Raw genomic sequence first — 27,479 nt, 5'->3', positions numbered from 1 at the left:
ACCATATTGTTACGTGTTGGCGGGGTAAATAAATGAATAAATGCGTACAGAACCTGGTAGCGTTCTATTTCTAAGATTTATTATCTAAGCACTACAATTACACATTTACACACACACAGACGATAACCGAGATTACAACTTATGCAAGCACACTCACACGGTTTGCGCTCTCTCTCTTAGTTTCTCATGTTCCATCTGCAATGACACACACACATAGAGTCATCGATTATGTACACTACACTCACTCAGTCACACTCGCTAGCACTGTCACGGTCCACAGCCTACACGTCAGTCTCGCAGGTCGGGATAGTATCCTCTGTTCACTCAATTCGTCGAACCCCATTCGCAGTCCGCACATGTCGGCACCCAGTGTTCCCTTCATGCTGCTCCAGAACACTCCAGGTTCTCCTCTAGCAGCCAGCCTCAAGGGACATACACACACGACATCAGGGAAACAGGAACGAGTCCTCAACTGCAACAGGCAGATGCTCCATCAAGCTGCACTCTCCCGGGCCATCACCGACTGCGCTCCAGCGGACTCAATCTCGCTCTCACTCACTCTTACTCACTAACTCCGTCTCTCACTTACTCCAGGCGAGTCACTCCTCTCTTATATAGCTGCGCCGACCCTTCTGGAGCAGTCCGGATGCTAGATGTTTCCAGGAACCTCGCGAGATGGAAACTCCAGATTAATAGTCGAGTAATTTCCGTCGTCCCATGCGGCGCGACCACGGATAGAAGAGAGAAGGGCCGGCCCAGCAATTAAATGTTGCTCGCAATTGGCGCGGTCGAGCGTAAGGGGGGTGGGGCGATGGGTGACGAGCTTGGCCCGCTGCCAGTTAGCATGGCAGACACTATAACCATTACAATGTGAACAACAGCAATGAAATACATACCGGTACATAAATAAATCATCTCTGAGGAATTATCAAACATTATAATATTTTTTCTAGTAACACTATGCTTTCTTGGCCTTCATATATATCATACTTTTTGAAATGACATAAGGAACAAAGGCGCTGCTGATTAAATATTTTTAATATGATTCAATATTTTATTACCTATTATACATTTTGTGTGTTATTTTCTTGAAGTATCAAATACTCTTGTTCCCAAGAAGGTTTGAAACTTGTTGGCGTCGATGGCCTACGCTGTGCTGAACTCTCTTCCATAGTAAATGCAACATTTACCGACAAGGCTTGAACGTCGTGTGGTGTGACTACTGTCACGTAAAGTGAGTTCACGCGTATCGTGTCGCAATCTAACCTGTCCAGAAAGATGTGCTATACCTTTGTGCCACTGACCTTCAGCGCGTAGTACGTCATCCACTTCCCCTACTTGCTCGCTAAGCTGTTCTCGTTCCTCAAGAGCAGGGAGCAAACTGACTCCAAAGGCATTTCACTCTCGATTGACGATGCCTGCTCTACATAGCACTAATCAGAGAGAAAAATGGAAGGGGTCCGACACTTCGAAAAATGAAGATATCGACCAAAGAAAGATAAGGGCCACAAAGGGCATGAAAATGTGACTCCCTAGGCAGGAAAGAACAAGAGTTGACCAATGGAGGTCGGACAGGATAGATGAAAGTGAGGAGGCTGGCACAAGTGGAAGCAATGCCACCCACAGGAGGTAACAGGCACCCAGGACTTGTTCAATTGGTTTTTGAGGGAAGTGTAGGCATTAAGAACGGCAAGGGTAGACCGAAATATGTACATGACAACCAGATTAGAATAGATGTATGATGAGCAATGTAGAAATGAAAAGGTTTGCATATGTTAGCACAGTCTATGAATTGATGAGCCAAACAACAACAAACACAATTTGCCTAGCAAACCTGCCTTATATCAGAGACAGGAAAAATTAAAGAACTAAGATTTTTTTTTCCATTATTGTCTTGTAATCTCCTAGGTCTAGTAACTGGCTAACAAGTGCAGGGTCCAGAAAAACAAAAGCTGTCACCTTTTTGTCAAGATGGAGTTTGAGGTGTCATTAGATTCACCCTGGAAAGGGGTAGGCTATTTTTTTAGAGGTATGTAATGGGGAAAAATCCCAGACTAATTATGGGTTTATTTGCCTTTATAATTATGTTGAATAGATGACTTTTTGGTTTTGATATTACTGATATTTCTATCCTCTTCCTCTCCATTCTGCCGAAGTTCTCCAATCCTCTCATTCTCCCTATGAAGAGTCAACGTGCCTTGCTTCGACATTCAAGCAGTACCACAACTTCTCTTCAGGAAGTCTAACTTCCCTCTCATTATTTGTTTCATGCAATGTTGTGAGAGTATAGCAAGGTCCATTTACAGCCAACCATTCTTCTCTTTCTCTGCTAGTTCCCCTGTTCATCAACTGAATGTGCTATACCCTGTCTCATTCCTATCTTTCCTCTCTTTCAGCTTCTGTCTCTTGTTCCCTCAATTCAGTGTGGCAACCCCTGTCCCGATGCTGTTTTCCCTCTCTTTCAGAATCTGTCTCTTGTTCCCTCAATACAGCGTGGTGCACCCTGTCTCTGACGTGTTTCCTATCTTTGCCTTCCATTTCTTGTTTCCTCATTTCAGTGTAGTGCACTCTGTCTCGGTGCAATCTTTCCTCTCTTTCAGGATCTGTTTCTTGCTCCCTTAATTGAATGGGGTATACACTATCTTGACACAATCTTTCCTCTTTTTGGGCTTCCATCTCTTGTTCCGTCAATTAAGTGTGGAGTACCCTGTCTTGACCCAACCTTTCTTCGGTTTGGGCTTCAGTCTCCTGTTCTCTAAATTAAAAGTGGCATATCCTGTCTCAATCCAATATTTCCTCCCTTTGGGCTTCAGTCTCCCATTCCCTGAATTAAAAAGGGTTTACCCTGTCTTGAGTTAATCTTTTGTCCCTCCTAAATTTAGTTCTTGTTCCCTCAGCATAACGTATCGTATTCGGTCTTAATGCAGTCTTTCCCCTCTCTCAGCCCCACTTTCTTCTTTTCTTAACTCTGCAATACATGCATTATTCTGAGACACTCTCTCCTGTGTGGGACTCAGTCTCTGCTTGTCTTGACTGTGTAGCATGCTCCCTCAGTCCCTCAAACTTTGAGACATAACTAAGAAACAACGAGATAATATAGAGTCGAGAGAAGCGAAGAAGAGAACAAAAGAAGACAGTAAACCTTGGCTAATTCCAATTAAAATAAAACAATGTCAGTATTCTTGTCAGAATACCAAATTTACCGACTCGTAATCACGGTTAAAAGCAATGTTCTCATACGAAATGCTTGATCAAATGAAAAACTGCTTGGTTTCTCACTTCACTAACAGTATTAAGCTGGCATTCAAACCATGCCACGTTTCAGAGCTGGAATGACCCAGCCACAAACAGCGCTGAACAATGCTCTGCCATAGTCCATTAAGTGAGGCAATCTCCCTATTCCTATAACTATAACATAGCAGGGATCGAATAGCTGGAATACTGTGATGAACCAGTGTGTCACATACCAGTTGTTACCGGACCATGTATGAACCAGAGGAATGGCATGCTAAAAAAAAAAAAAAGTTATCTAACTCCCTAGTTACCTCCAGCCAATATTTAGGCAGACTGTCAGGCTGCTCTACTCAGATAACTAACTCTCTTAGCTCATGTGGTATGCAGCAGTAATGCCATCTATCGGAGATGAGCAGCAGCAGAAGAGACAAAGCACATCTCAACAAATAATAGCCTATGTAATGTTTTTGTTGATCAATTTTATGGGCTTTTGCTATTTTAGACCTTCACTTTTAGTTTTCTTCCAACTCTCTGATGTCAGGACATCCAATGTAAAGAGAGGCCTTCTTCATCCTTTCATGACTCCTTCTTGTCTTATTCTTCAGGCAATCATTCCTTTATGACTTTTTCCTTGTCGATATGGACTAATTGCCACACGGTTTTCAACCTTAAGGTAAACATGACAGAAACCAACACCATCATAGTTTATTAGCTCCATGTCCCATATTGATGATTTCAATGATCACAGTTATAAGGCTGGATTTTCCCGCCTAATCAATACTTTTATTTATATAAAGTACTTAAAACATTTTTCAGTACCAGTTTTGGCCTTTATAATAGCACACTCCCGACAAACACCTAAGCAGTCAACTAGAGACAACAGAAAAATACCATATTTACGCCAATAATCCCCACCGCCGAATAATCCCCATACCCTAATTTTAGGAAGGATCATTTGGAAAAAAATGAATTGAACTAAAATTCCTTCCATCAAAAGAATAATGTAGACATAAACAAACATTTCATATCACTCTGCGAGGTAATGATGAGTAAAATCTATGGATATTTCAGATAGTGTTAATAAAATACATTTTATTGGAACAGTTCAATATGAACATGTAAATTTACACATATAGCTGCTTTGCCAGAGATAAAAATACATTACCACTACTATGAAATATATTTCCCATGAAAATTAGCTAGTAGGTCTACTTAACTGACGGATATTTAATTAATCTGTATTTGCGATAGGCTCGATTTCCTGTAGATCGGAAGATTTGTCGTCTTTGGCTTCACTAGAATCCTCTCCTAAATGACTTACAAATTCGTCACACTCAATGTCTAAAACACTTCTCACATGCGGTCTCTTTATACTTGGATAGAAACATGACATGACACTTGAAACAGACACACCGGCGTATTCGGATGTTAGTTTTGCGATGCAGTAAAACCTCATTAATTCAAAGTCTTTGGAATGCAGAAATTGGACTTCGAATTACGTGATTTTGAATTAACCGCCAACTTGTAATTCAGAAATGCCAACCCTCGCCATGTCACAAAATATTCTAATACCCATTACTGCATACAATTAACAAATTAACATTGATTCACAGTTTAAAACTTCCAAATGCCATGAAAAAAACTACTTCCAACATGTATTCAACAAGCTGCATTTACAGTATTCATATAATGTACTTTGATAACTCACTAGCAAACATAACCTCAAGTAACGAAAGAAAAAGACTTATTCAAAGACGAGGAGAAATCTATGCTGGCTCCCCTGTGCAAGTGCTTTATTCATTGGATTATTGTACTGTATGCATTTTAGATGCCTTGTACTTGCTCGGTAAGTAACCAATGCCCTTAAAAGATCGTGGTTTATCAAACTTTCCTATGACGAGGGAAGGAAGTAGGAAGTCTCTCGCTTGTTCTTCGTATTTGATGGACTTCGCTCACGCGTTATGTCCAGCCACTAGTCTTACATATAATAAAAGGGAAGTTTTGTGAATAAATGAGGTTAGGACAAGTGTATAAGTGGAGCCTGTAGGATCTCTCTCTCTCGCTTCCGTTTGCATTGCACTACAATACGATTTCCCGCCATGGCCAAATGCCAACCCTTGCTGCGCAACAAAGTATTCTAAGACCCATTAACCCTACAATGGTAACATTAATTTTCTGTACGTTATAGGTAATGATGAGTAAAATGTATGCATATTTCAGTTAGTGTTAATAAAATACATTTTATCGGAACAGTTGCAATTCATTCATACTCAAGCGGTCCCCTATACTCTAAAAATAAACAAATTAAAAGTTGGAATTAATAATTTAGAAGACCTGTCAAAATTGTACATATTTTGCACATAGCTGAAGTTTCTATGTCCTTGTTCAACACTCCGGGCACTTTTTCTTTTGATGCTCACCACAAATTGGTTTGTGACATTCCAAACAATAGGTAGTTGTGTGCCTTCTCTTGGTGTAACGACAGTACGCACAATATTTTCTTGATCCTTTTTAAGATGGAAGTTTTTTGCCATCTGCAACTTCTTTTCACAAGCCACATCTTGAATCACGTTCCTAAGTTCCTTGCTGAGTGCCGGTTGTTTTAGTCTTTTGATCTGCCATTCATTTGTCAGTCTGGTGTGCAAATTAAACATGAACTGCAATCTGGATAAGGGTTTACTCCCATCTTGGTTCTTCTTGTAAAAATTATGGACATAAATTACGTATGCATTGACTGTGGCCATGTTCTTCATATTGAAGAAGATAATAAATGTTATTTGCTTTACTTTTACGATTTTCGGAGATGCCAAGGTGCCGGAATTTTGTCCCGCAGGAGTTCGTTTATGTGCCAGTAAATCTACCGACACAAGGCTGACATATTTGAAATTGCTCAAATACCACTGGACTGAGCCAGGGTCGAACCTGCCAAGTTGGGATGAGAAGGCCAGCGCCTTAACTGTCTGAGGCACTCAGCCCGGCTATTGAACAAGAAGTACAGTGGCCATCATTTGGTTTTACGATTACAGTTCATATTATGGCTCATCTGAGCATATGAATCTACACCTCATTGGGTGCCATTGTAATTAATTACCATCACAGGCTTTTCAGTGCTTTCATGAATAGTTGAATTATTGTTGTGTAGATTATATCAAAGTCACAAGTTTCTGGGTGTTTGGTTTGTAGGAAACAACTGTCAAATCTTCATGGAACAAGAATATAGATGGTTTTCTGTTTTGAAACTTGAGGTCAATAAACTGAGATGGAAACTCTCTTTTGTTTTTCTTTATAGTACCTATATTAGTCAGTATAATCTTCTTTCAAAAGCTAATGAAGTTGTGGTCAGTAGTCGGTAGAAGACTGGTCATCTGGGACAGATCTATTTCCTAAGTAAGGAATAGCATCCACCACATACTTAGTTGAATTGTCACACATTATCACAATTTTTATGGCTTACTTGGTCGGTTTGGATGAGATGTACATCCTAAACAGACATCGACCTTTAAAGCCGACCAACTGCTCGTCAGTGGACACAAACGAACTTGGTTTGCATAAATTCCTGCAGTTACTGATGAATAATTCCCATATTTCAGAAAAAGGTGCCAGTCGGGTTTGCTGTTTGCGATCAGGTCGGGTATTTTTATCATCAAATCGTAAACAATTTATCAGGAAGTTAAATCTCTTCTCGGACATTGTGGCCCGATACCTATTGCCACTAAATGAACTGTCAAAGAGGATTTTGGTAGTTAAATGATTGTCTTTCAATGCAGCACATAATATAATAATTCCAAGCAATGCATGCAATTCGGTCAATGTCACTTCCGCTAAATTTGCATTATTTGGAACTTTGTAATTTTACCTTTGGTGAAGAATTTCTTCATTTGTATGAAGCAATATTATTTGCATAAACTCGTCCAAAAAATATAACTTGGAGCATTCTTCTAGTTCGTTAGCAGACACAGCAATTGCAGAAGGACCAGGGTGTATATGAACGATGTTCCTTTTAGGGACTTTTCCCTCAGGAATTTCACTGCATGTGTTCCACACAAAGCCATTATTCCCATCAATTTGATTACTGTCCGAAATCCTAACAATATTCTGCTTTCCTCTGTTTTCATTGTTGTCATGTTGCTGTTCATTTTGTTTCCTTTTCTCTCCTGGTAGTTTGAAATTCGTCTTTTCTCTGAAGTTGTTCATGCAGATGGTTGTAAGGATCTAATTTCTTCACAAATTCGATCTTCAGGATCCAAATCATCTGCATCGGGGATGAAGTCTGGGTTAGCATCACACTCCTCTCCTGATTCATTTTCTTCAAATTCTCTTCACTCCGTAAGATATCCTTCGGATCCATGGAAGTGACCATGTTGTTTCTGAGAAAAGAAAAATGGAATTATTGGACCCATCTGAAGTTAAAAATTATGTTCCATATAGCATATTCTTGTGATACAGGTGTTGATTCCCATAGGGAACCTGAAATATTTGTCCTGAATGAGTAAATTTATAATACCAATATAAATGGTCCGTTATTGGACATTATAAATTTTCCAGCTTACTCATTCCTGGTTATATATTCCATTTATATTGGTATTATAAATTTACTCATTTGGGTCAAATATTTCCGGTTCCCTATGGGAATCAACATCTATATCATCTGATGACCAAACAGGCATCAATTTTTGGTAATGAGACAGAGTCTCTCATAGTGCATTGGCACTGCCGGTGGCTCCAAGTGGCCTACGCAGCAGCCTCCACGGTACGCACTAGCCATGTGTCTTGGTGGATGTGCTAAGTACCAACTGATGAGCCCAGCTTAACACAAGGGGGCAAAACGCTGGCAACCAGAAATGAGTTAGCTGGAAAATTTATAATGTCCAATAACGGACCATTTACATTGGTATTAGCATATTCTTGATGAATTAAATGGAAATTGTATAATGCAACATGAGAAACCACAACAGTAGTATATACATAAAGTATGAGGACAACACATGTAAAAGACGAACATGCATATAAGAATTCAGTGCGTGGTTGTTTACTATGTATAAAAGTTAAGTATACATAATCGGTAACCGTGCGTAATTTTTACGCATTGATGTTATTATGCATTGGTAATGATGCGTAATACTTACGTAGTGACTTCTGTGTACAATGGTCAGCTTCTGAGAAGGAAGCTTACACAGGTCTCGCCATGCCACAGTCCTCACGATAACTAAACAAGGGTAGAATAGCAGTAAGCTCAGGGAGCTAATCCCCTCCACTCGGCGAAGAGTCACGTGGTTATGCGTCATTTGCGTAAAATTTACTCACGTTACCATTCTAGGTTTAATGCATGCAATCACCTTGATTCATAGTTTAAACCTCTCACATGCTATGGAAAAAACTACAGTATTTCTGAAATGTATTCAACAAGGTGCATTTACATTATTCAAATACTGCACTTGGATAAATCAGTGGCAAACATGAACTCGTGCAACAAGAAAAAAAATCACGATTCGTGATGAAGATGATGACGATTCAAGGACGAGGACAAATTATGTTAGCTCCCCTGTGCAAGTGCTTTATTATTTTTTTTTTTTTTGGTTTACTATACTGTTAGCATTTTTAGATGCCCTGTACTTGTTATACTTAAATTTAAGAATTTAATTTTTAAGTCCGTATTGAACCGAGAATAATAGACAAGTAAAATTAAAAATCCACCTTTTCAATACCAATATTAAACTAAATAAGTTACAACATTTACGTGGAACGCTGGTGAGCGTCATCTTCAGCCAAATATGAGAACAGGCAATCGTAAATATACATATCATCATTAAATCAATGCACATATAAACACTCTTAATATAGAACTTATGCTACCCCTAAAAGTATCTGGAGATTAAAACTTCAAATAATCACAATTTCTCAATCTTGAAGTCATGATTAGAACAACACTTAACACGATATAGTTCTTTTCACTCAAGGAAGAACTTTGAAAGTATTGAGTTCGACTTAGAACTGTAAGATTCTCAAATAAATAAAAAAAATCATGTCATAAATGAAATGTTATACAAAGGTTGAACCACATATAGAGTTTCTCTGTAAATATTACAGTCACAATTAGAATGACACTTTATTATTTTTCATACATCTGCCACAACGGAGGAAGCGCAATAGATTTAGTTCTAGTAAAGGTCATAGAGGTGCAGTCCCAAACACTTCTCACACGTACTTGGTGCACTGATGAGGAAGCACATTTCAGTGATCACAAACGTGTACTGCAGTCCAGCTAGAGAGACAAGACCTAGTAATGAAAAGAAACTAAAGAGATGTCTAAATTCATCTCTTCTACAGGAAAACTCAAATGAAACGGAGCATATGCTCCAAGAAATCAGAGCAGGAAAGATAGCCGAAGCGACACTTCTCATAGAGGACTACATAAAAGAAGTGACCGAATCGTGGAATGGTAACCACAAAGCCAAAGAGTGGTTCGACAGAGTGTGCTTTCAAGTAAGGCAGGCAACTTTGAAGAAAATGCGAGTAGCCAGACAAAGTATGGACGTCGTCCACCTAGCAGAATATCAATCTGCTAGAAAGGCATACAAAACACTTTTAAGAAAGCCAGTTACATAGAAGTATAATTTCAGAAGCTAATGAAGGAAATCAAGGAAAACCTCTACAAAGCAGTGCGTCCACGCCAACCAAGATTCCCAGCAGACATACCAATGGAGATCTGGGAGATGTACATGGAAAATATATTAAGTAAACGGGACTTTACACCTACAATACAAAGAGAAGTTAAACCATGCAGTCCTTTCACTCAGGATGAAGTAAGGAAAGTGATCTCAAGTGCAAAATCTAACAAGGCAGCAGGCTCAGATGGCCTCTACAACGAATATCTGAAGACATCTCTCCCTTACCTAGAAACAGTATGGCTAGAACTGATGAACAAGTGTCTGGAAACAGGAAACATTCCAAATGTATGGAGAAAATCAGTCGTTAAGATGCCCTACAAAGGGAAAGGAGAAATAAACAAACTGGAATCATATCGCGGAGTGGCTTTTAAATCAGCAGCTTTTAAGATTCTCACCAAACTGATAACTCAGAGAATTAATAGAATAGCAGACCCGCTTCTCCCTGACGAACAGTTCAGATTTAGAGCTGGGAGATCAACTCTGATGGCAGTGGAATGCCTCCTGCAAGATATTCTTGAAACAACCAGAAAAAAACAAGGCAAAATGTTCGTAATATTTATTGACTACTCCAAAGCTTTTGACACAGTAGATAGGTGGAAACTTGTTAGAAAACTAGAGGAAATCGTTGCTCGTACCTGGCTCACACGGCTAGTTACCAACATACTATCGGGGAACTATATTGAAATAAGTGACAATCTCTGCACATCAGGGTGGATTCGGCAGACAAATGGGGTATTACAGTGGGACCCACTAAGACCTCTGCTGTTTAATATCTTCACACAGGATGCAATCAAAGAAATCAAGAACCAAACACGAAAGGTTAACGCATACATATATGCGGATGACATGACTATTGCGTCTGAGAGTAAAGTGGAACTACAACTTGCCATGGACTTAATGGTGGAGTGGGCAGAAGAAAATAAAATGGACCTTAATGCGAACAAAACTGAATTGTTTGTTTTCAGGAGGGAAGGAAAATTATCTAAGAATGATTATATCCTATGTAAAGGACAAAAGTTACGGATTAATAATCATTACAAATACCTAGGGACTACAATACAGGTAACAGGAACAACATTCACAATACACCTAAAGGAGAGAGTCATCGCAGCTATAAGAGTCATTAGTGATATTAAACACCTTCCACAGCTATCTTTGGGGACAGCCATGGCTCTGTTTAATATGAAAGTTGTTCCAACAGCCAAATATGGTCTAGAGCTAATATGGGAACATCTCTCGAAAAGACAACTACAAGAGCTGGAAAGTCTGAAGGCTAGATTTTTGAAGAGTGTTCTATGTGTTTCTAAATATACACCATCAAGACTAGTATACATTCTTGCAAAGGAGACGTACTTCATTGAAGACATAAGATTTAGACTGCTACTTTCAGCGACAAGGAGTTATAGGGAGTTGCTACAAGAACTGCAATCAAAGAGGGCTATGATATGGGATGAGTTATACTAAACTGATGTGATGATAAACAGGGATTGGACACACGGTGGATATTATCTGGAGCATACAGTGACCAGGTTTGCCGTACATGGATTCCACCATAAGGTATGCAGAACCTTGGGATTTCACAAGCCGGGACCAGGCTGAGTATGTGTCTTCTGTGACCAACAATGTCGTATATAACATGTCATCGAATGTGTCCATAGAAAAGGAAGTTTGACACAATTATGTCAATTGATGGTGTTTTGCACGCATTGATTGTATATTATTATTATTATTGTATATCTGAGTGTATTTATTATGACAATTTGGTTGCAATAAATTTATTATTATTATTTTCCTCAAGATGGAATCTTGAAAGTACTGAGTTCAAATTAGAGTAGGAAGATTCTCAATTTAAATAAAAGGTCTTGTCATAATTTATCAGAAGCAGAAATGATGAAACATGTATAAGGTTTCTTTATAAACATTAAAATTATTCTTCAATAACATTTCATTTATGACAAGACTTTTTATTTATTTGAGAATCTTACAGTTCTAAGTTGAATTCAGTACTTTCAACATTCTAACTTGAGTGAAAAGAATTATCTTGTGTTTAGTGTCGTTCTAATCGTGACTTCAAGATTGTGAAATTGTGATTATTTGAAGTTTTTCCCTCCAGATACTTTTAGGGGCATCATAAGTCCCATATTAAGAGTGTTTATATGCGCACTGATTTAATGATGATATGTATATTTACGATTGCCTGTTCTCATATTTTGCTGAAGATAATGCTCACCAGCGTCGAAACTAGTTCCAAGTAAGCGCTATATTTTATTTAGTTTAATATTAGTATTGATAAGGTGGATGTTAAATTTTACTTATCTATTTGCCTTTTACTTGCACGGAAAGTGCCCGACGCCCTTAAAACATCGTGGCTTATCGAACTTTCGTATAACAAGGGGAGAAAGTCTTTCGCTTCCGTCTCTACTAATGCTTTGTAACAGACCAACAAACGCTGCTGGCTTTGAATCAAACTCAGCGGGTTTGCTTTCCTACTCCCTACCGGACAGTGTGGCACAATTTACCTCAGCAGGGACGAGCCTAAGCCTGCACAGCATCAGGTAACATGCTCGCCAGTATCGGTCTCGAGGAGTTGGACGAGACTAGCAAGTCCCCTTTACATGGCATTGCATCCATGCCATGCTACATAAGTGGGGACTTCGAGAATCCCCTGCCTGTGATTGTGGAGCCCCTTTCTAGTCAGTGCAGCACATTATTGTGGAGTGCACTCTGAGGAAGCCCAAGATGTCATCAGTGCTACACCCCCCTTCTTAGAATGGCTACAGCAACTGGACATTGATTTGTAAATGTGAACGCCACCAACATTCTTGTCCTTGTATATAGTGTACATTTTCTTTTTCTTTTGTATACTTGCCATACAATAAATAAATAATAAAATAAGCAAGTCCCCTACCGAACAGTTCCAAATGTCCCCGTTAAGATTGCTCCACTCTGTGGAGATTACTTCATTCCTGCTTTCTCACCTCTTACAAAGGTAATTCATTTCCGTTTTTTTAATATACAAATTTCATTTACATTGCACTGATGCAGATAGGTCTTACGGGAACTATGGGATAGGAGTTGGAAGGAAGCGACCGTGGTTTTAATTAACGCACAGTCACAGCATTTGCCTGGTGTGAAAATGAGAAACAGCAGAAAACCATCCTCAGGGCTTCTGACAGTGGTGTTCGAACCCACTATACCCCAAATGCAAGCTCACAGCTACGCAACCCTAACCACGCAGCCTACTTGCTGGGTCATTTCTCTTCCACACCATACCAGACCACCCACAATAATACCAACGTCTTGTTTCAATGAAAATCAGGATGGCAATTCAAGTGAGGCAAAAATAACTTTTTTTTTTTTGCTAGGGGCTTCACGTCGCACCGACACAGATAGGTCTTATGGCGACGATAGGATAGGAAAGGCCTAGGAGTTGGAAGGAAGCGGCCATGGCCTTAATTAAGGTACAGCCCCAGCATTTGCCTGGTGTGAAAATGGGAAACCACGGAAAACCATTTTCAGGGCTGCCGACAGTGGGATTCGAACCCACAATCTCCCGGATGCAAGCTCACAGCCGCGCGCCTCTACGCGCACGGCTAACTCGCCCGGTCAAAAATAACTGTGCCAGGCTGAGTTGAGGCTCTGGCCTTCTGACCCCAACATGGCAGGTTCGATCCTGGCTCAGTCCAGTGCTATTTGAAGGTGCTCAAATATGTCAGCCTTGTGTCAGTAGATTTACTGGCATAGAAAATAACTCCGGCATCTCGGCGTCTCCGAAAACCGTAAAAAGTTGTTAGTGTAACGTAAAGCCAAGAACATTATTATTAAGAGTAACTGAAGTTACAGTGTATAATTAGCCTCTTATTTCCTGGGTTGTAATTGCCAGATATATTACAGTTCTAGTAGGAATGTAGTTCATTACTTAATAGAGTTTCTTGTAATTTCTGGAAGCTATAAAAATGTGACACTGAAAATGTTGGTGCAACACCCAGCTTCAGATGCCACCAGCCGCCACTGATTGCAACACAGTACAGTACCATAAGTTTGTTTGGGCTCGGCATTTAAAAAAAAGAAAAATGCAGTTTCATCAGCATTGACAATATTGTTCGGTGCGTACGAATTGATTATAATATTAGCCATGTTTTTTCGCTAACTGTCGGCATCGCCAGTTTTCGCGGATTCTGCTTTTCCGCACATACAATACGCTGAAGACAAAAGAATTATGATTTCACTCAAACTTCAACTATGAAACACATTGTAGACACACTGAAGTGAGTGAAAGTGCAGAAAGCTACACCTGCACGTTCCAGAAGACACGTTCTATCATGACACAGAGAAATTATTAATTTTAATTTTCTCTGTAAATAACTTTTTTTAAATGTAAAGGCACTTTAGAATTAAAAGTCTGCATTGTTTTCCATTTAAATATGACATATGGTGAGTTTTCTTCCACCTGCGGTTACACAAAGCATAACTGTGCACTCAACATCGAAAAACTAGATGAGCCTGGAACTTGTTGCCAACCTTGATGCAAATAAGACCCGCATCCCAATTTCGTGCCTCAAAGGTTTTTTAAAAATATGTGGGGATTATTCACATAAATACGGTATTCCGACACAGCTATCACAATTTGCAACACATCACAAATTATGGAGGAAGGAACACTCACCATATTACTCTAAAACATGGGGCATTAAATTTAAGACAACCTGACCTTGAGCAGTGCTCAAAGTATATGAAGATTTCAACTCAATTTATTCATTCCATCAAAATTGGCACTTGAAATGTACAATATGTACCTGCTTTAACATAGAAATCATAAATAGTGCATTAATAAAACATCAAGACCAGTGATACTCCATAAACGAACTTTTAGATCATTTTAGACTTCCTATTGACACAAGTTTTATCACAAAATTGTTTTATTTAAATTTAGAAATAAATAAGCCATCTTAGAATAAGTAGTCTCTAACATTGTAATATAGCAATCAAAAGAGTTTTAAAGGATCATCAAGACCTGTGACACTTCACAATGAACTATTAGATAATTTTAGACTTTTACAATTCTCATTGGGCCTATGACCTTAGATGTTAGGCCCCTTTAAACAACAAGCATCAACAACTCGTTGACACATGTTTTATCACAACAATGTATCATTTAAACTTAGAAATAAGTTGTCCTAAACTTAGAATAAGTATGTATTTTGTATGTATGTATGTATTGTATGTTATTTTAACAAAATCAAGTTTCTTCAGCAGCTGAAGATGGCCTATTAAAAAGGCCGAAACCAGTACTGAAAAATGTTTTAAGTACTTTAATATTAATAAAAATATTGATTAGGTGGGAAAATCCAGCCTTATGATTGTGATCACAGAAACCACCACCATCGCTAGTTAACAGTATTGAACAATATTTCCATGTTAATGGTGTTCGGTTTTGATATTGACTAAGCAACAGAAATCTAAATTCATCAGAGAATTAAATGTTAGACCTTTCCCTAAACTACTATTTCACCCATTTATAGCCTAGACTGCAATACCTTATTTCCGAATTAACATACCGATTTTCACATTAATAAGAAATTAAAATGAAGGTCCACTTATTCAGCACCATTTAGTTTGATATCAAATCACTTGTCATATTGAAATGAAATGGTGTATGGCTTTTAGTGCCGGGAGTGTCCGAGGACATGTTCGGCTCGCCAGGTGCAGGTCTTTTGATTTGACTCCCGTAGGCGACCTGCATGTCAAGATGAGGATGAAATGATGTGAAGACAAAACATACACCCAGCCCCTGTGCCAGCGAAATTAACCAATGATGGTTAAAATTCTCACTCCGCCATGCTGGGAATCGAACCTGGGACCCCTGTGACCAAAGGCCAGCACACTAACTATTTAGCCATGCAGCTGGACACTTATCATATTAAAATGGTGCTGAATATTGCATATGATGCCAAATCACTTATCATATTTGTCCGGCTCCATGGCTAAATGGTTAGCGTGCTGGCCTTTGGTCACAGGGGTCCCGGGTTCGATTCCCGGCAGGGTCGGGAATTTTAACCTTAATTGGTTAATTTCGCTGGCACGGGGGCTGGGTGTATGTGTCGTCTTCATCATCATTTCATCCTCATCATGACGCGCAGGTCACCTACGGGTGTCAAATCAAAAGACCTGCATCTGGCGAGCCGAACATGTCCTCGGACACTCCCGGCACTAAAAGCCATACGCCATTTCATTTTTTACTTATCATATTAAATGGTATTGAATAGGTGGGCCTTCATTTTAATTTCTTATTAATGTGAATGTTTGTCAATACAGATCATGATGAAATTTATATTGTACAATACCAATTTTCATGAAATACCCTTGAGCCATTTTATCATAGCCAGTACGGCAAAACTGTACATGGCAAATGATAAAAAATTATATTTTCTATAAATTTGGTTATGTAATAATTATCAATAGAACCAATAATAACATAGATATTTGAGAATTACATGTTAGGTTCGCCTAATTTACTATTTCACCTAGAGTGAATAAAATTATTTATTGCCTAGATTGTAGTGCCTTATTCTCTGACTTTAAATACCAATTTTCATTCAAGTCTGTTCAGCCCTTTTCTCGTGTTGCGCATACATACATACATACATACATACATACATACATACATACATACATACACACACATATGTACATACTGAAATGGGAATGCCATGACTACATTCTCCATCAAAGTATTTCCAACATAACTCGTGCTAACACCCATCTGAAAGAGTTTGAAAAGAACGCTGTATGCGCAGGCAGCAGAAGCGAAAACGAGGCATGCAACCGCTCGCTGCAGAGAGCCAGCCAAGGCCAGGTGACGTTACTATTGAACTTTTCCATTCCTTCTATTTCAATATCTCAAGAATGGAATAGGCTATCAAAATTCTAACCATGTCATCGTGTAGCCCATTATCACAAATCATAATGTACCAAGTTTCATAAAAATCTGTGGAGGGATAGCCGAGTTATTAAAGGGAAAAGATTCGTGAATTTGAAACCACCTGGTCCGGCCTACAGATATAAAAAGGAGCCCACTGGGCTAGCAGAAATCAGTGTCTTCGTGTATTTCCAGCTGCCACAACATGCGAGCCAGCTGTGGAAAGTTATATTCGAGGCCGTTACCCTGTCCAGCCGAGTGCCGATGAGAGGCGTATTGCAAAGTACGAGTGTTCCAGTTTAAATTTCTAAGTGTCAGAGGTGCGAATCTAGGACTCTAACTTCGTGTGATATTGGAGGTGATAAATTACCTCAAGTTGTTAATAGTGATTGACTTGTATAAACTGTGACACATGAGTAATAGAATCTGTTTCGTAAAGTGTTGAACTGAAAGGGCTTAAATAATTGACATTCCTTGTTCAACTAAACAATCGTGAAGTGACTTGCATAATTCATTTCAGTTCGTAAAGACTGTGCATTAAATTATTTCACGGGACTGTTTCACATAAACAGCACTTTAGCTTATTCTCAAATGACTGTGCCTTCGTAACAGAGCTTATTTACAAAACTGTGCTTAACTTATTCTCATAAGACTGTACCTCAGTGAAAAACTTAATTCCTTTTCGTAAGACTGTGCTTCGAATTTTTACAATACTGTGCCTCAGTGAAAGAACTTAATTCCTTTTCATAAGACCGTATCTTTGCAACAGTGTTCATTTCACAAACTGTAAAATCCCATCATGGGATCTCAGTGGAATAAAATGTAAATTAATTATTCCATGCTGCACGCTGACATCATCAGACGTCAAACTCCCGGGTTCGAGTCTCAACAGAACTTCAAGGGCCATCAACCGCCGTGCGATAACATGGTGCCATGGTGCTGAGAAGAACTCCATGGTGAGGGGGAAGGAGTATGATGATGTAGGACATCATCGACGCCAAGGGACAGCGTCTCTCCCTATCTCTGTCTGCACTTTCTAAACCCTACTGCTTATCTGTAAAAGGTGATATAATTTCTTTAAATTGAATAAACGCATGCTTCAACTTAATAGGAACTTCTTATACTACCCTTCTCTCTCTAGTTTTCCTAGCATGGACCCTGGCGTCAACCCATGCTTTCCGCTGAATTAAAGTACGGGTGTTTTGGTTACAGTACTGACAGACGGTCAAAGACGATGGAAAATTAAAAACTGCATTTCCTTCTTATTGTGGACATGACTAATACAGAAATACCATTCCTTTTTTAAAAAAAATTCTAAACAATGTACAAACAAAACTCATTTTATATATAAAAGTATGTGTATGTGTGTATTGTCTCAAAAAGTATATAGTTGCTGCTAAAGCTTAAGATTGTTTTTTTTAAATATTCATTTCAATTTTATTGAGTATTTGTTGAGAAATTAAATTCATCAAGCAAATGGCCACAAAAAAAAAAAAAAAATACACACATACAATCGATAAAATGCTCAGAAAAAATCAAGAAAAAAGAGGATGGTTGCCCTGTTGTACTTCCTCTTAAAACACCTCCACCACGTCAAGAAAAAAAAAAAAGGAAATATCAATGTAAGAAAATAATTACCAAGAACAAGCAATACAGTATCACAACGTACCATTTTATTGGTAAATAGCCAGAGCTCTCAAGAAGCAAAATATATTCATAACCTTCATTTTTTCAATTTGCTTTACATCGCACTGACACAGGTAAGTCTTATGACAATGATGGGATAGGAAAGGACTAAAGGACTAGGAGTGGGAAGGAAGTGACCATGGCCTTAATTGAGGTAATTGAGGTACAGCTCCAGCATTTGCCTGGTGTGAAAATGGTAAACCACGGAAATTCATCTTCAGGGCTGCCGAGAGTGGGCTCAAATCCACTATCTCCCAAATGCAAGCTAACAGCTACGTGGCCCAAACCGCGCAGCCACTCACTCGGTCATCAGCTTCTCAACCATAAACAACCTGGGTCAGATTCTACCGCTCAGTCAATACACCAGAGTATATTCAAAACAGACCAGTGTATAAAACTTGAATGTTTTTATACTGGACAAACTGGAAAAGGATTTGACATTAGATTTCAAGAACACCTGGCAGCACTTTGGCTACATATGTATGAAAAATCAGCAGTTACAGCACATCTACATGACAGAGGTCATGGAGTATCATATATACTAAATTCTCTCACCATTTTATATATACATAAAAATAATCTGTAAAAGTATTGTAAAGAAAGGACCAGATATTGTAATAGGAATTGAATCATGGCAGAGAAGTGATGTTATGGATACAGAAATTTTCTCGCGGAACTGGAGTGTTCGTCGTAGAGACAGGTTGGAAACTATAGGAGGGGAAATATTTATACTGGTGAAAGAAGAATTTATAAGCTATGAAAAAGTTAAGGATGAAGAACATGAAATTTTAGGTGTAAGACTCATCTCTAAAGATAATAGACTACTTGATGTTTTTGGGGTGTACAGACCTGGCAAGGCTGGTACTGATGCGAATGCAAAATTATTTGATAAGATAATCAGCTATGTGAGGAACAACACAGAATGGAAAGTTATTGTAGCGGGTGATCTGCAACTGCCACATGTTAACTGGGAAGGGAATTCTAATGACAGAAATCATGACCAACAAATAATGAATAAGGTAATATAGGAAGGACTGTTGAATTAAAAAGTGATGGAACCAACTAGAGGGAAAAGTATTCTAGACGTGGTGTTGATAAAACCAGATGAGCTCTATAGGGAAACTGAAGGGATAGATGGTATAAGTGATCATGAAGCTGTCTTTGTCAGAGCTAAAAATAAATGTGTTAGAAAGAAATGTCGTAAAAGTAGACTATTAGGCAATACCATATGGCTGATAAGAGGGGAACGGGGGAACTTTTAAAAAGTAAAATGTAAAATGGTAAGTAAAAATGTAAACAGTCTATGGGGTGGGTTTAGAACAATTATTTAGGGGTGTGAAAACAGATAAGTACCTTTTAAAAGTGGTAAGGAATAATAAGGACTCATTATATAAGGGGCAGTCAAATGAAAACTGAAAACCTGCCATAACACACATTCCATGCAATGGTGACAACACTGTTGTTACAGTACGTATCGGTATTGCCATCGCTGTGGTAGGAGAACTGCATAGTGGCAACTCACAAGTGCACGCAGTTGTTGGGTTATGTCTTTAATGGTGGACGGGGTTTAGTGTGTTCGTCCAGCTATAGAAACGGAGGCAAGCAGAGAAGTGTGGTTTGAGTTCTGGTGGCTGAGGGTGCTGGAGTACTCTAAACTCATCATCGCATGTCTGCTGTGGCGAATAACAAACAATGATTAAAACACAACTTTAAAGGTCTCAAAGAGACTCATTATTAATATTATGTATTATTCACACTCGTTCAATCTTGTCAAACTTGTTATCTATGCAACCTTTCAGGTGATGAAGTCTTCATTGGACATTTCTCAGAAAAAGCTGTTTTTCAAGAATTCTTATGAACATAACCTAAGAAGTGAATTTTAGTGATTTAATCTTTTCCAAGCAGCTGAAAACATGTCCTGCTTTTTTAAGAATTTTGTTATGTATATATGACTTGCGTAAATATACGCTGTATTGGTAAGTTGGACCTATTTAAGAATTATTTTCTCTCCGTTGAAGTCAGATAACGATCAATACAGACCATAAACATGAAGTTTATAACTTGCAATAGGTGATATATTTCGAGCTGTCAGTGGAGAGTTGGCGTGGAATGACATAAGTAGAGAGAATAAGCTTGAGTGGATCTTTTAAAAGTAGGAAGGATCATAGTATGAAGATAAAGTTGGAATTCAGGAGGACAAATTGGGGCAAATATTTGTTTATAGGATGAGGAGTAAGGGATTGGAATCGATTATCAAGGGAAATGTTAGATAAATTTCCAAGTTGTTTGAAAATGTTTAAGAAAAATGGGCGACAGCTTTAAATGTACATGGTTGGTTGGTTGGTTGGTTGGTTGGTTGGTTGGAAATGATGAAGAAGACGACACATACACCGAGTCCCCGTGCCAGAGAAATTAACCAATTATGGTTAAAATTCCCGACCCTGCCGGGAATCGAACCTGGGACCCCTGTGGCCAAAGGCCAGCACGCTAACCATTTAGCCATGGAGCCGGACAAATAGTTCCATGAAAGCCATTCATGTAAACGTAAATTACATAAAGGAATTAACTAACCTATTAAAAAGCTTGTTAGACTATCCCTGAATAGTTTTCAAAAACAATTCAAATTATGTTAACAATGATAAAAGCAGATTAATCTAAATGAACTGAAATGTACTGTTCCAAAAGAGTTGAAGTAAGCAAAAATGAAATAATAAAAATTACTGATTTAACAGGCATCCCATTAGATGCTCAGAACCCTTGTATTATTTACAAAAATAATTGTAATACGAGGAAAATGATGTTCTTTCAGGAACGAAACACGTTCTATTTTATTGATTTGTTTCTTTTTCAGGTGTAATACTGTTACCATATATTTTCTCTTTCAGGTAGTTTATAAATTTATTTACTCAAGGTTAGTTTTGGCAGACTGAAGAGCCTAACAGTTATAAATCAAATCAAGATCATCAATCACGAAAAAAATATGAAACTGCATAGGGCTACAGAGAGCAAGAAAGTGGGTATGTCACAACAAACGACTAACAGGAAAAAGCATGCCCACTTACATGCCTCAGAATCTGGGGAACAATTTGAGGGGTGGCCAAAAATGTAATTATACACATAATAAGTGATTGTCTCATCAACGATGGGCATTACAGCTAGAAATGAATATTTAAGAAACATGCAATGCTGTAGAGAAGAAAACTGAACACGTTTTATAAAATTTAAGTACTAATTTGACTGAGTGTTCTGTACTTACTTCTGTTGCACAATTTCCCAAACCATCCTGTCTCGCATAGACAGGTGTTGTCTGGTCTGCAGGTTCCATGCCTACATGGTTTGGTGCAGGTGCTCCTCTGTGGCACCCTTCGGCCTATCTCGCAATGGTCTCCCTTAAAGCCCGCTGTACAGCGGCACTTATTCACTCCACGACATCGCCCACCATTTAGACACGGAATTACACATTTAGCTGAAATGAGAGGTTTCAGTTGTACCAAAGTATTCCATCAAACCATGTTCCTTACTGATCTTCTTAGTACACACCATCAACACAATTGTATAAGTTACAAACCTTTGACCAAGAGATCTTCCAAGCCCAAATATAATCTGCCTGTGAATTTGAGAAAAGTTTGTCATGATCAGCACCTTATATATTCTTTATTGTAGTTTTTTTTTTTCCCTGAGGTCTGAGGGTTGGAATGATTGGCCCAGATTAAAAATACCCACAGATTTAAGGTTTGACTCTTAGTTACTGTACCACTGAAGACTGCTGACAACTCCACTTTTAACTGATAATGGAGAAATTTTAGAGCATTGGAAGGAACATTTCTCTGAGCTTCTAAATCGTGTCTCCAATGTTGCTGAGGACTTTCTTCGTAATGTCCCTCAGCAGCCCCAACAACCATGGATGACAATTCCACCTACATAGAGAGACTTCACCAAAGCACTCAATCAACTAAAACGAAGAAAGGCTCCTGGTCTTGATAACATCCCTCTGGAACTGATACAAAATGGAGGTATACCCTTGAAGACTAGACTTTTCACACTCATCCTCTTGATTTGGGAAACTCGAGAAGTACCTGACAACTTAAAGAATGCTACCATCATCACTATCTTTAAGAAAGGTGATCGTAGTGTATGTGGGAACTACCATGGTATATCGCTTTTGTCAATTGCAGGTAAAATTCTCGCAAGAATTCTATTAAACTGACCTCAGAGAGGATTTTGCCGAGTCTCAATGTGGTTTCCGATCCTCCAGAGGCACAACAGATAAGATATTCTGTGCTAGACAACTCCAGAAAAAATGCAGAGAGCAACAGCAGGCTCTGTATTTAGTTTTCTATGATCTGGAAAAAGCCTTTGATTCAGTATCAAGATCTGCTATGTGGAAAGTATTGAGACATTTTGGATGTCCTGAACGTTTTGTGGAATTGGTTCAAACTTTTCATGATGGCATGTCTGGACAGGTTCTTCATGGTAACTCAGTATCAGATTCGTTGCCAACAACTCGAAGACGACACATACACCCAGCCCCTGTGCCAGTGAAATTAACCAATGATGATTAAAATTCCCGACCCTGCCAGGAATCAAACCTGGGACCCCTGTGACCAAAGACCAGCATGCTAACCATTTAGCCATAGACCGGGTACTCTTTTGAATGACTCCCAAATGGAAGTGGGAGCAAAGGAGCAGCTCGATCAATCCTTACCCCAGTGAACCTGTGGGATGAAATGACACACCATCCAGAAGATGTTGGCTGTTACATCACTGAGTTACAACTGTACAGTAAGTCCTATATCAAGCACAAAGTAGCAAAAGTATACTAGGCGAGACAGTTTCTTTACTTACTGAATATCCTGGCCAGGGCATTTTAAATTTCTTTAAATACGAGGGTTGGGGCAAAAGTCATGGCAACTATTGTTTCTTTCTTGAAGATACCAGTCCGGTTGGAAAATGTGACATATACAGACGAAAGGACAAGGTGTTAACTACATGTGTGGACAATGAATAGCACTGAAATATCGTCACACGCTAATTTATTACGGTAGTATACAGGGCAATATGGCCTTCCCGGTGCAAAAGAATGACAACACAGCACACATAAAGTTGACATGACAAACCTGGGCCTAAAGACCCTCAAAGTAGTCCCCTGCGACTGACACCACACGCTCCTAACGATGTGGGAGGCGCAGAAAACCATCTGCCTCAGCATTTGCCTCACCATGTGTGAATCAGGTCACCTGTTGGCGCACAGAATTAGCAATGCCCTCTCGTGTTGCAAACCCCCTACCACATAGTGGTTCCTTAATCTTTTGAATGAGATCAAAGTCACAGGGCGAAATATCTTGATTTATGAGTTTCATTTCCGTACTGACAGATTATACATGTATAGATAAGAAAGGATTTCCACCCTATCAATACTGCTAACAATAAACAGTATTGATAGGGTGGAAATCCTTTCTTGTCTATACAGGGCGAAATGTCGGGAGAGTACGGTGGGTGCTCCAATTCTTCCCATCCCCAACGTCGCAGTAGCTGCTCTACACGCTCTGCTTTATGTGGTTTTGTATTGCAAGTTATAAATATCATTCCGTATTGACAGTTGTCGCTTTACAAATAAAAGTATTTTAATAAACCATTAATCATGATCACTGTCATTTCACTTCATCAAGAATTTTAATTTGTTTGTGTTATATAATAATTGTTCTGCTACTGAAGATGGCCTTGAGAATAGGCTGAAACATGTATAGACTCTGTTTCATCTAACAGATGAGTTGATTAGTATTGATAAGGAGGATTTTATAAATACTTTTATTTGTAAAGTGGTTTTGTATTGTCGTGCAGGATTATTGCAGTGTCCACAAGATCCGGACGTTTCTCCCAAACGCCACGTCGTACCTGTCACACCAGGAAGTCCCTGTAGTACTGTGCGGTCACTGTTCTGCCATGTGGAACAAAGTGGCAAACAATGACACCCCTGACGTCATACACGACGATCACCATTAATTTGACTGGGGAAGGTTTTTTTAATTTGTTTTACATCGCACCGACACAGATAGGTCTTATGGTGACAATGGGACAGGAAAGGCCTAGGAATGGGAAGGAAACGGCCGTGGCCTTAATTAAGGTACAGCCCCAGCATTTGCCTGAAAACGGGAAACCACAGAAAACCATTTCCAGGGCTTCCGACAGTGGGGTTCGAACCCACTATCTCCCGGATGCGAGGTCACAGCTGCGCGCTCCTAACCGCACAGCCAACTTGTCCGGTGGGGAAGGATTCTGGCGGACCTTCTGCCTCCTTTGTGATCCAGCATGTCGCCACTCTGCGGACTGACATTTTAGTTCTGGTTCGTATGTCCTGGCCCAAAATTCATCGATGGCGATTATTCGTGACAAGAATTGATCGCCGTCCTGTTGCCAGCGTGCAAGGTGGTCGGAACATATTGCATGGTGCACCCACCTTTGAATTTCCGTCAGTGAATGCGGTACCCACCGTGATTAGATTTTGCACAGTTGCAGCTCATTACGCAATATCCTGTGGACGGTGTTCTCGATGCCACTTGCCCTCTCTAACTCCAGTAGCGTCTATCATCTGTCTTCATCCAAGAGCTGCTCGATGACGGCACGTGCCACGTCGGTCCGCACACTGATAGGTCGTCCGTCCCGAACGTTCCTCATCACTGGCTGACACACATGCTTGCTGAAACTTTCCTACCCAGCGTGCTACTGTACGGTATGGTAGGGCATTATTCCCAAGGGCTTCCACTAATTCACTGTGACATTCCATCGCATTTCTCCCTCGGAGAATGGCTATTTTGACGTAAGCACGCTGCTCAACATGGGTTAATTCCATCTCGCACGACACTCACCAACTGACTGATTTCACAGCTCTCGCTGCGCTACTACCAGCTATCACATAGCCATCTGTTGTTCTGCATACACACTATGCCTGCAAAACTTCCACACAACACATGTACGTTTGTGATCCATTCACATATCTATAAGAAAAAAATTAGTTGCCATGACTTTTGCCCCAATCCTCGTACATTCCCATGAGGAAACTAACATTTCTTTTCCACTGATTAATAGTAACGCAGGCTAAAGCAGTGCTGGGTATTGAGCATTATGTATGCAACACCAGTGCTGTGAAAGCTCCTTGCAGTCCCCTCCGTGGCGCTCAGTGCCGTGGAAGGTCCTTGGAACCTCCAGGCAATGGGTGGGTGTCAATTGTGTTGATAAGCTAATGTACACTAGCTGATAACATTGAGTATTCTCTGGACACAGATGACACACAGTATACTAATTAGTTTACTGATCAATAGGAGACACTGTGCAAAGATGTGTACTATCATTCTAAGATGGGGAGAAATTCCCACATGCTTAAAAGATTTAGCTAGGCAATATATTAAACTATCCATTCTCATAAATCTGCTCACCGAGCAAGTTGGCCGTGCGGCAGCTGTGGACTTTTATTCAATAGATAGTGGATAGTTTTCTGTGGTTTTCAATTTTCACACCAGGCAAATACTAGGCTGTACCTTAATTAAGGCCATGGCCGCTTCCTCTCCACTCCTAGCCCTGCACTATTCTATCGCCGCCATAAAATCTATCTGTGTCAGTGCAACGTAAAGCAAATTACTAAAAAAAAAAAAAAAAAGTGCTCATTAGGAAAGCTAGTTGCAGTTTGACTGACATAGAGAACAAGGTTCCTGCTGACTGAGAGGTCTAGGTTGTGGTTTCTCATCAAGACCGACAATATTCAATTAAATCAACTTTCCCTCATACTTTTATCTAGGGTTGGGACTGGTAGCTTTGCAATCAACAATTGAACTTCAGTTATGATTTCAAATGAAGATGAATCTGTCTTCACCATACTTGAGCATTGCATTTCTTATTAAGACATCGCTATTTCTAACCACGCTTAATGATCTCAGTTTTACAAAATGCACAAAGGATGAAAATGGACAGTGGCTGCAGGACAGGCATGCAATTCTGAAGCAGTGACAATAGCATTTCAACAAAAATTAAATTGAAATTTGAATACTGAAAATGTTAAACCTTGAATTCAAATGGCTGCTCATACCAGAAGACTATTTACATGCTGGTCTCGACTACCTATGCAGGGTTTAAACCCATGATCTTGGGATCCGGAGGCTGACACTCGACCACTGATCCACAGAGGTAGCTACTGGGCTAAAAAGTGCTACTGCAGCACGATTGACCTTAGTAGCATTTTACATAACAACCACACTATTTGTGCTCTAAATGTCATTACTCAACACCACCAACACCTCAACAGCTTCCATACTGTCACAGCCATAACTGGGACTGAGACTTGGGTGGAAACTACATTTTACTCTGACCTATGACACCAAGAGACAGGGAAAAAATACTATATCCATCTAGATATAGCAACAGACAGAGAAAGAGTGAAGAAGTCAAAATACCATGGAACATGACAATTAGACCCTTGCTTTGCGATGACTGGAAATCAAATATGGAGATTACCCTCCACAGCTGATTATAGAAGGGATTGTCGAAGGGAAAATTCATAATTAGGGTATGCCTAAGTGCAGTTTTGAATTGCACTGTACTTATTTATTAGTATCTTGCTTAATTGGCCCCACAGTGTAAAGGTAGCTTGCCTACCTCTTACGTGGAGGCCCCGGGTCCCAGCCAGGTCATGGATTTTTACCTGGATCTGAGGGCTGGTTCAAGGTTCAAAGGTCCATTCAGCCTACATGATTACAACTGAGAAGCTATCCGGCAGTGAAACGGCAACCCCGGTCTAGAAGGCCAAGAATAATAGCCATGAGGATTCATTGTGCTGACCACAAGACACCTCGTAATCTGCAGGCCTTCGGGCCAGTTGCTTGGTAGGCCATGGCCCTTTGGGTTTTTTCGCCATGAGGTTTGGTATGGATTTTCTATCTTGCTTGCTTTAGTCTAACTCCTTAGCTGAATGGTCAGCATAC

The 27,479-nt window shown here is 39.6% G+C and overlaps 2 protein-coding genes across 11 annotated transcripts in view; one reads left to right on the top strand and one right to left on the bottom strand.

Annotated features, from left to right (window-relative positions):
• The window catches only part of LOC136871898 (protein shifted), a 198,448-nt gene that overhangs the window by 2,202 nt on the left and 168,767 nt on the right, over positions 1–27,479 (bottom strand). For all 6 annotated transcript variants that reach the window (XM_067145593.2, XM_067145594.2, XM_067145595.2 and 3 more), the window contains one exon: positions 21,764–21,973. In XM_067145593.2, coding sequence (XP_067001694.1) covers positions 21,764–21,973 — 210 coding nt within the window. The remainder of the gene's footprint in view (positions 1–21,763; positions 21,974–27,479) is intronic.
• Coq7 (ubiquinone biosynthesis protein COQ7, mitochondrial) overlaps positions 1–27,479 on the top strand; it is a 112,386-nt gene that overhangs the window by 42,835 nt on the left and 42,072 nt on the right. The window lies entirely within an intron of this gene.

This window comes from Anabrus simplex, chromosome 4 (assembly GCF_040414725.1).
Source record: "Anabrus simplex isolate iqAnaSimp1 chromosome 4, ASM4041472v1, whole genome shotgun sequence".
Taxonomy (NCBI): Eukaryota; Metazoa; Arthropoda; class Insecta; order Orthoptera; family Tettigoniidae; genus Anabrus; species Anabrus simplex.
Note: the sequence above shows the minus strand (reverse complement) of the source record. Positions and strands in the feature narration are given on the sequence as shown.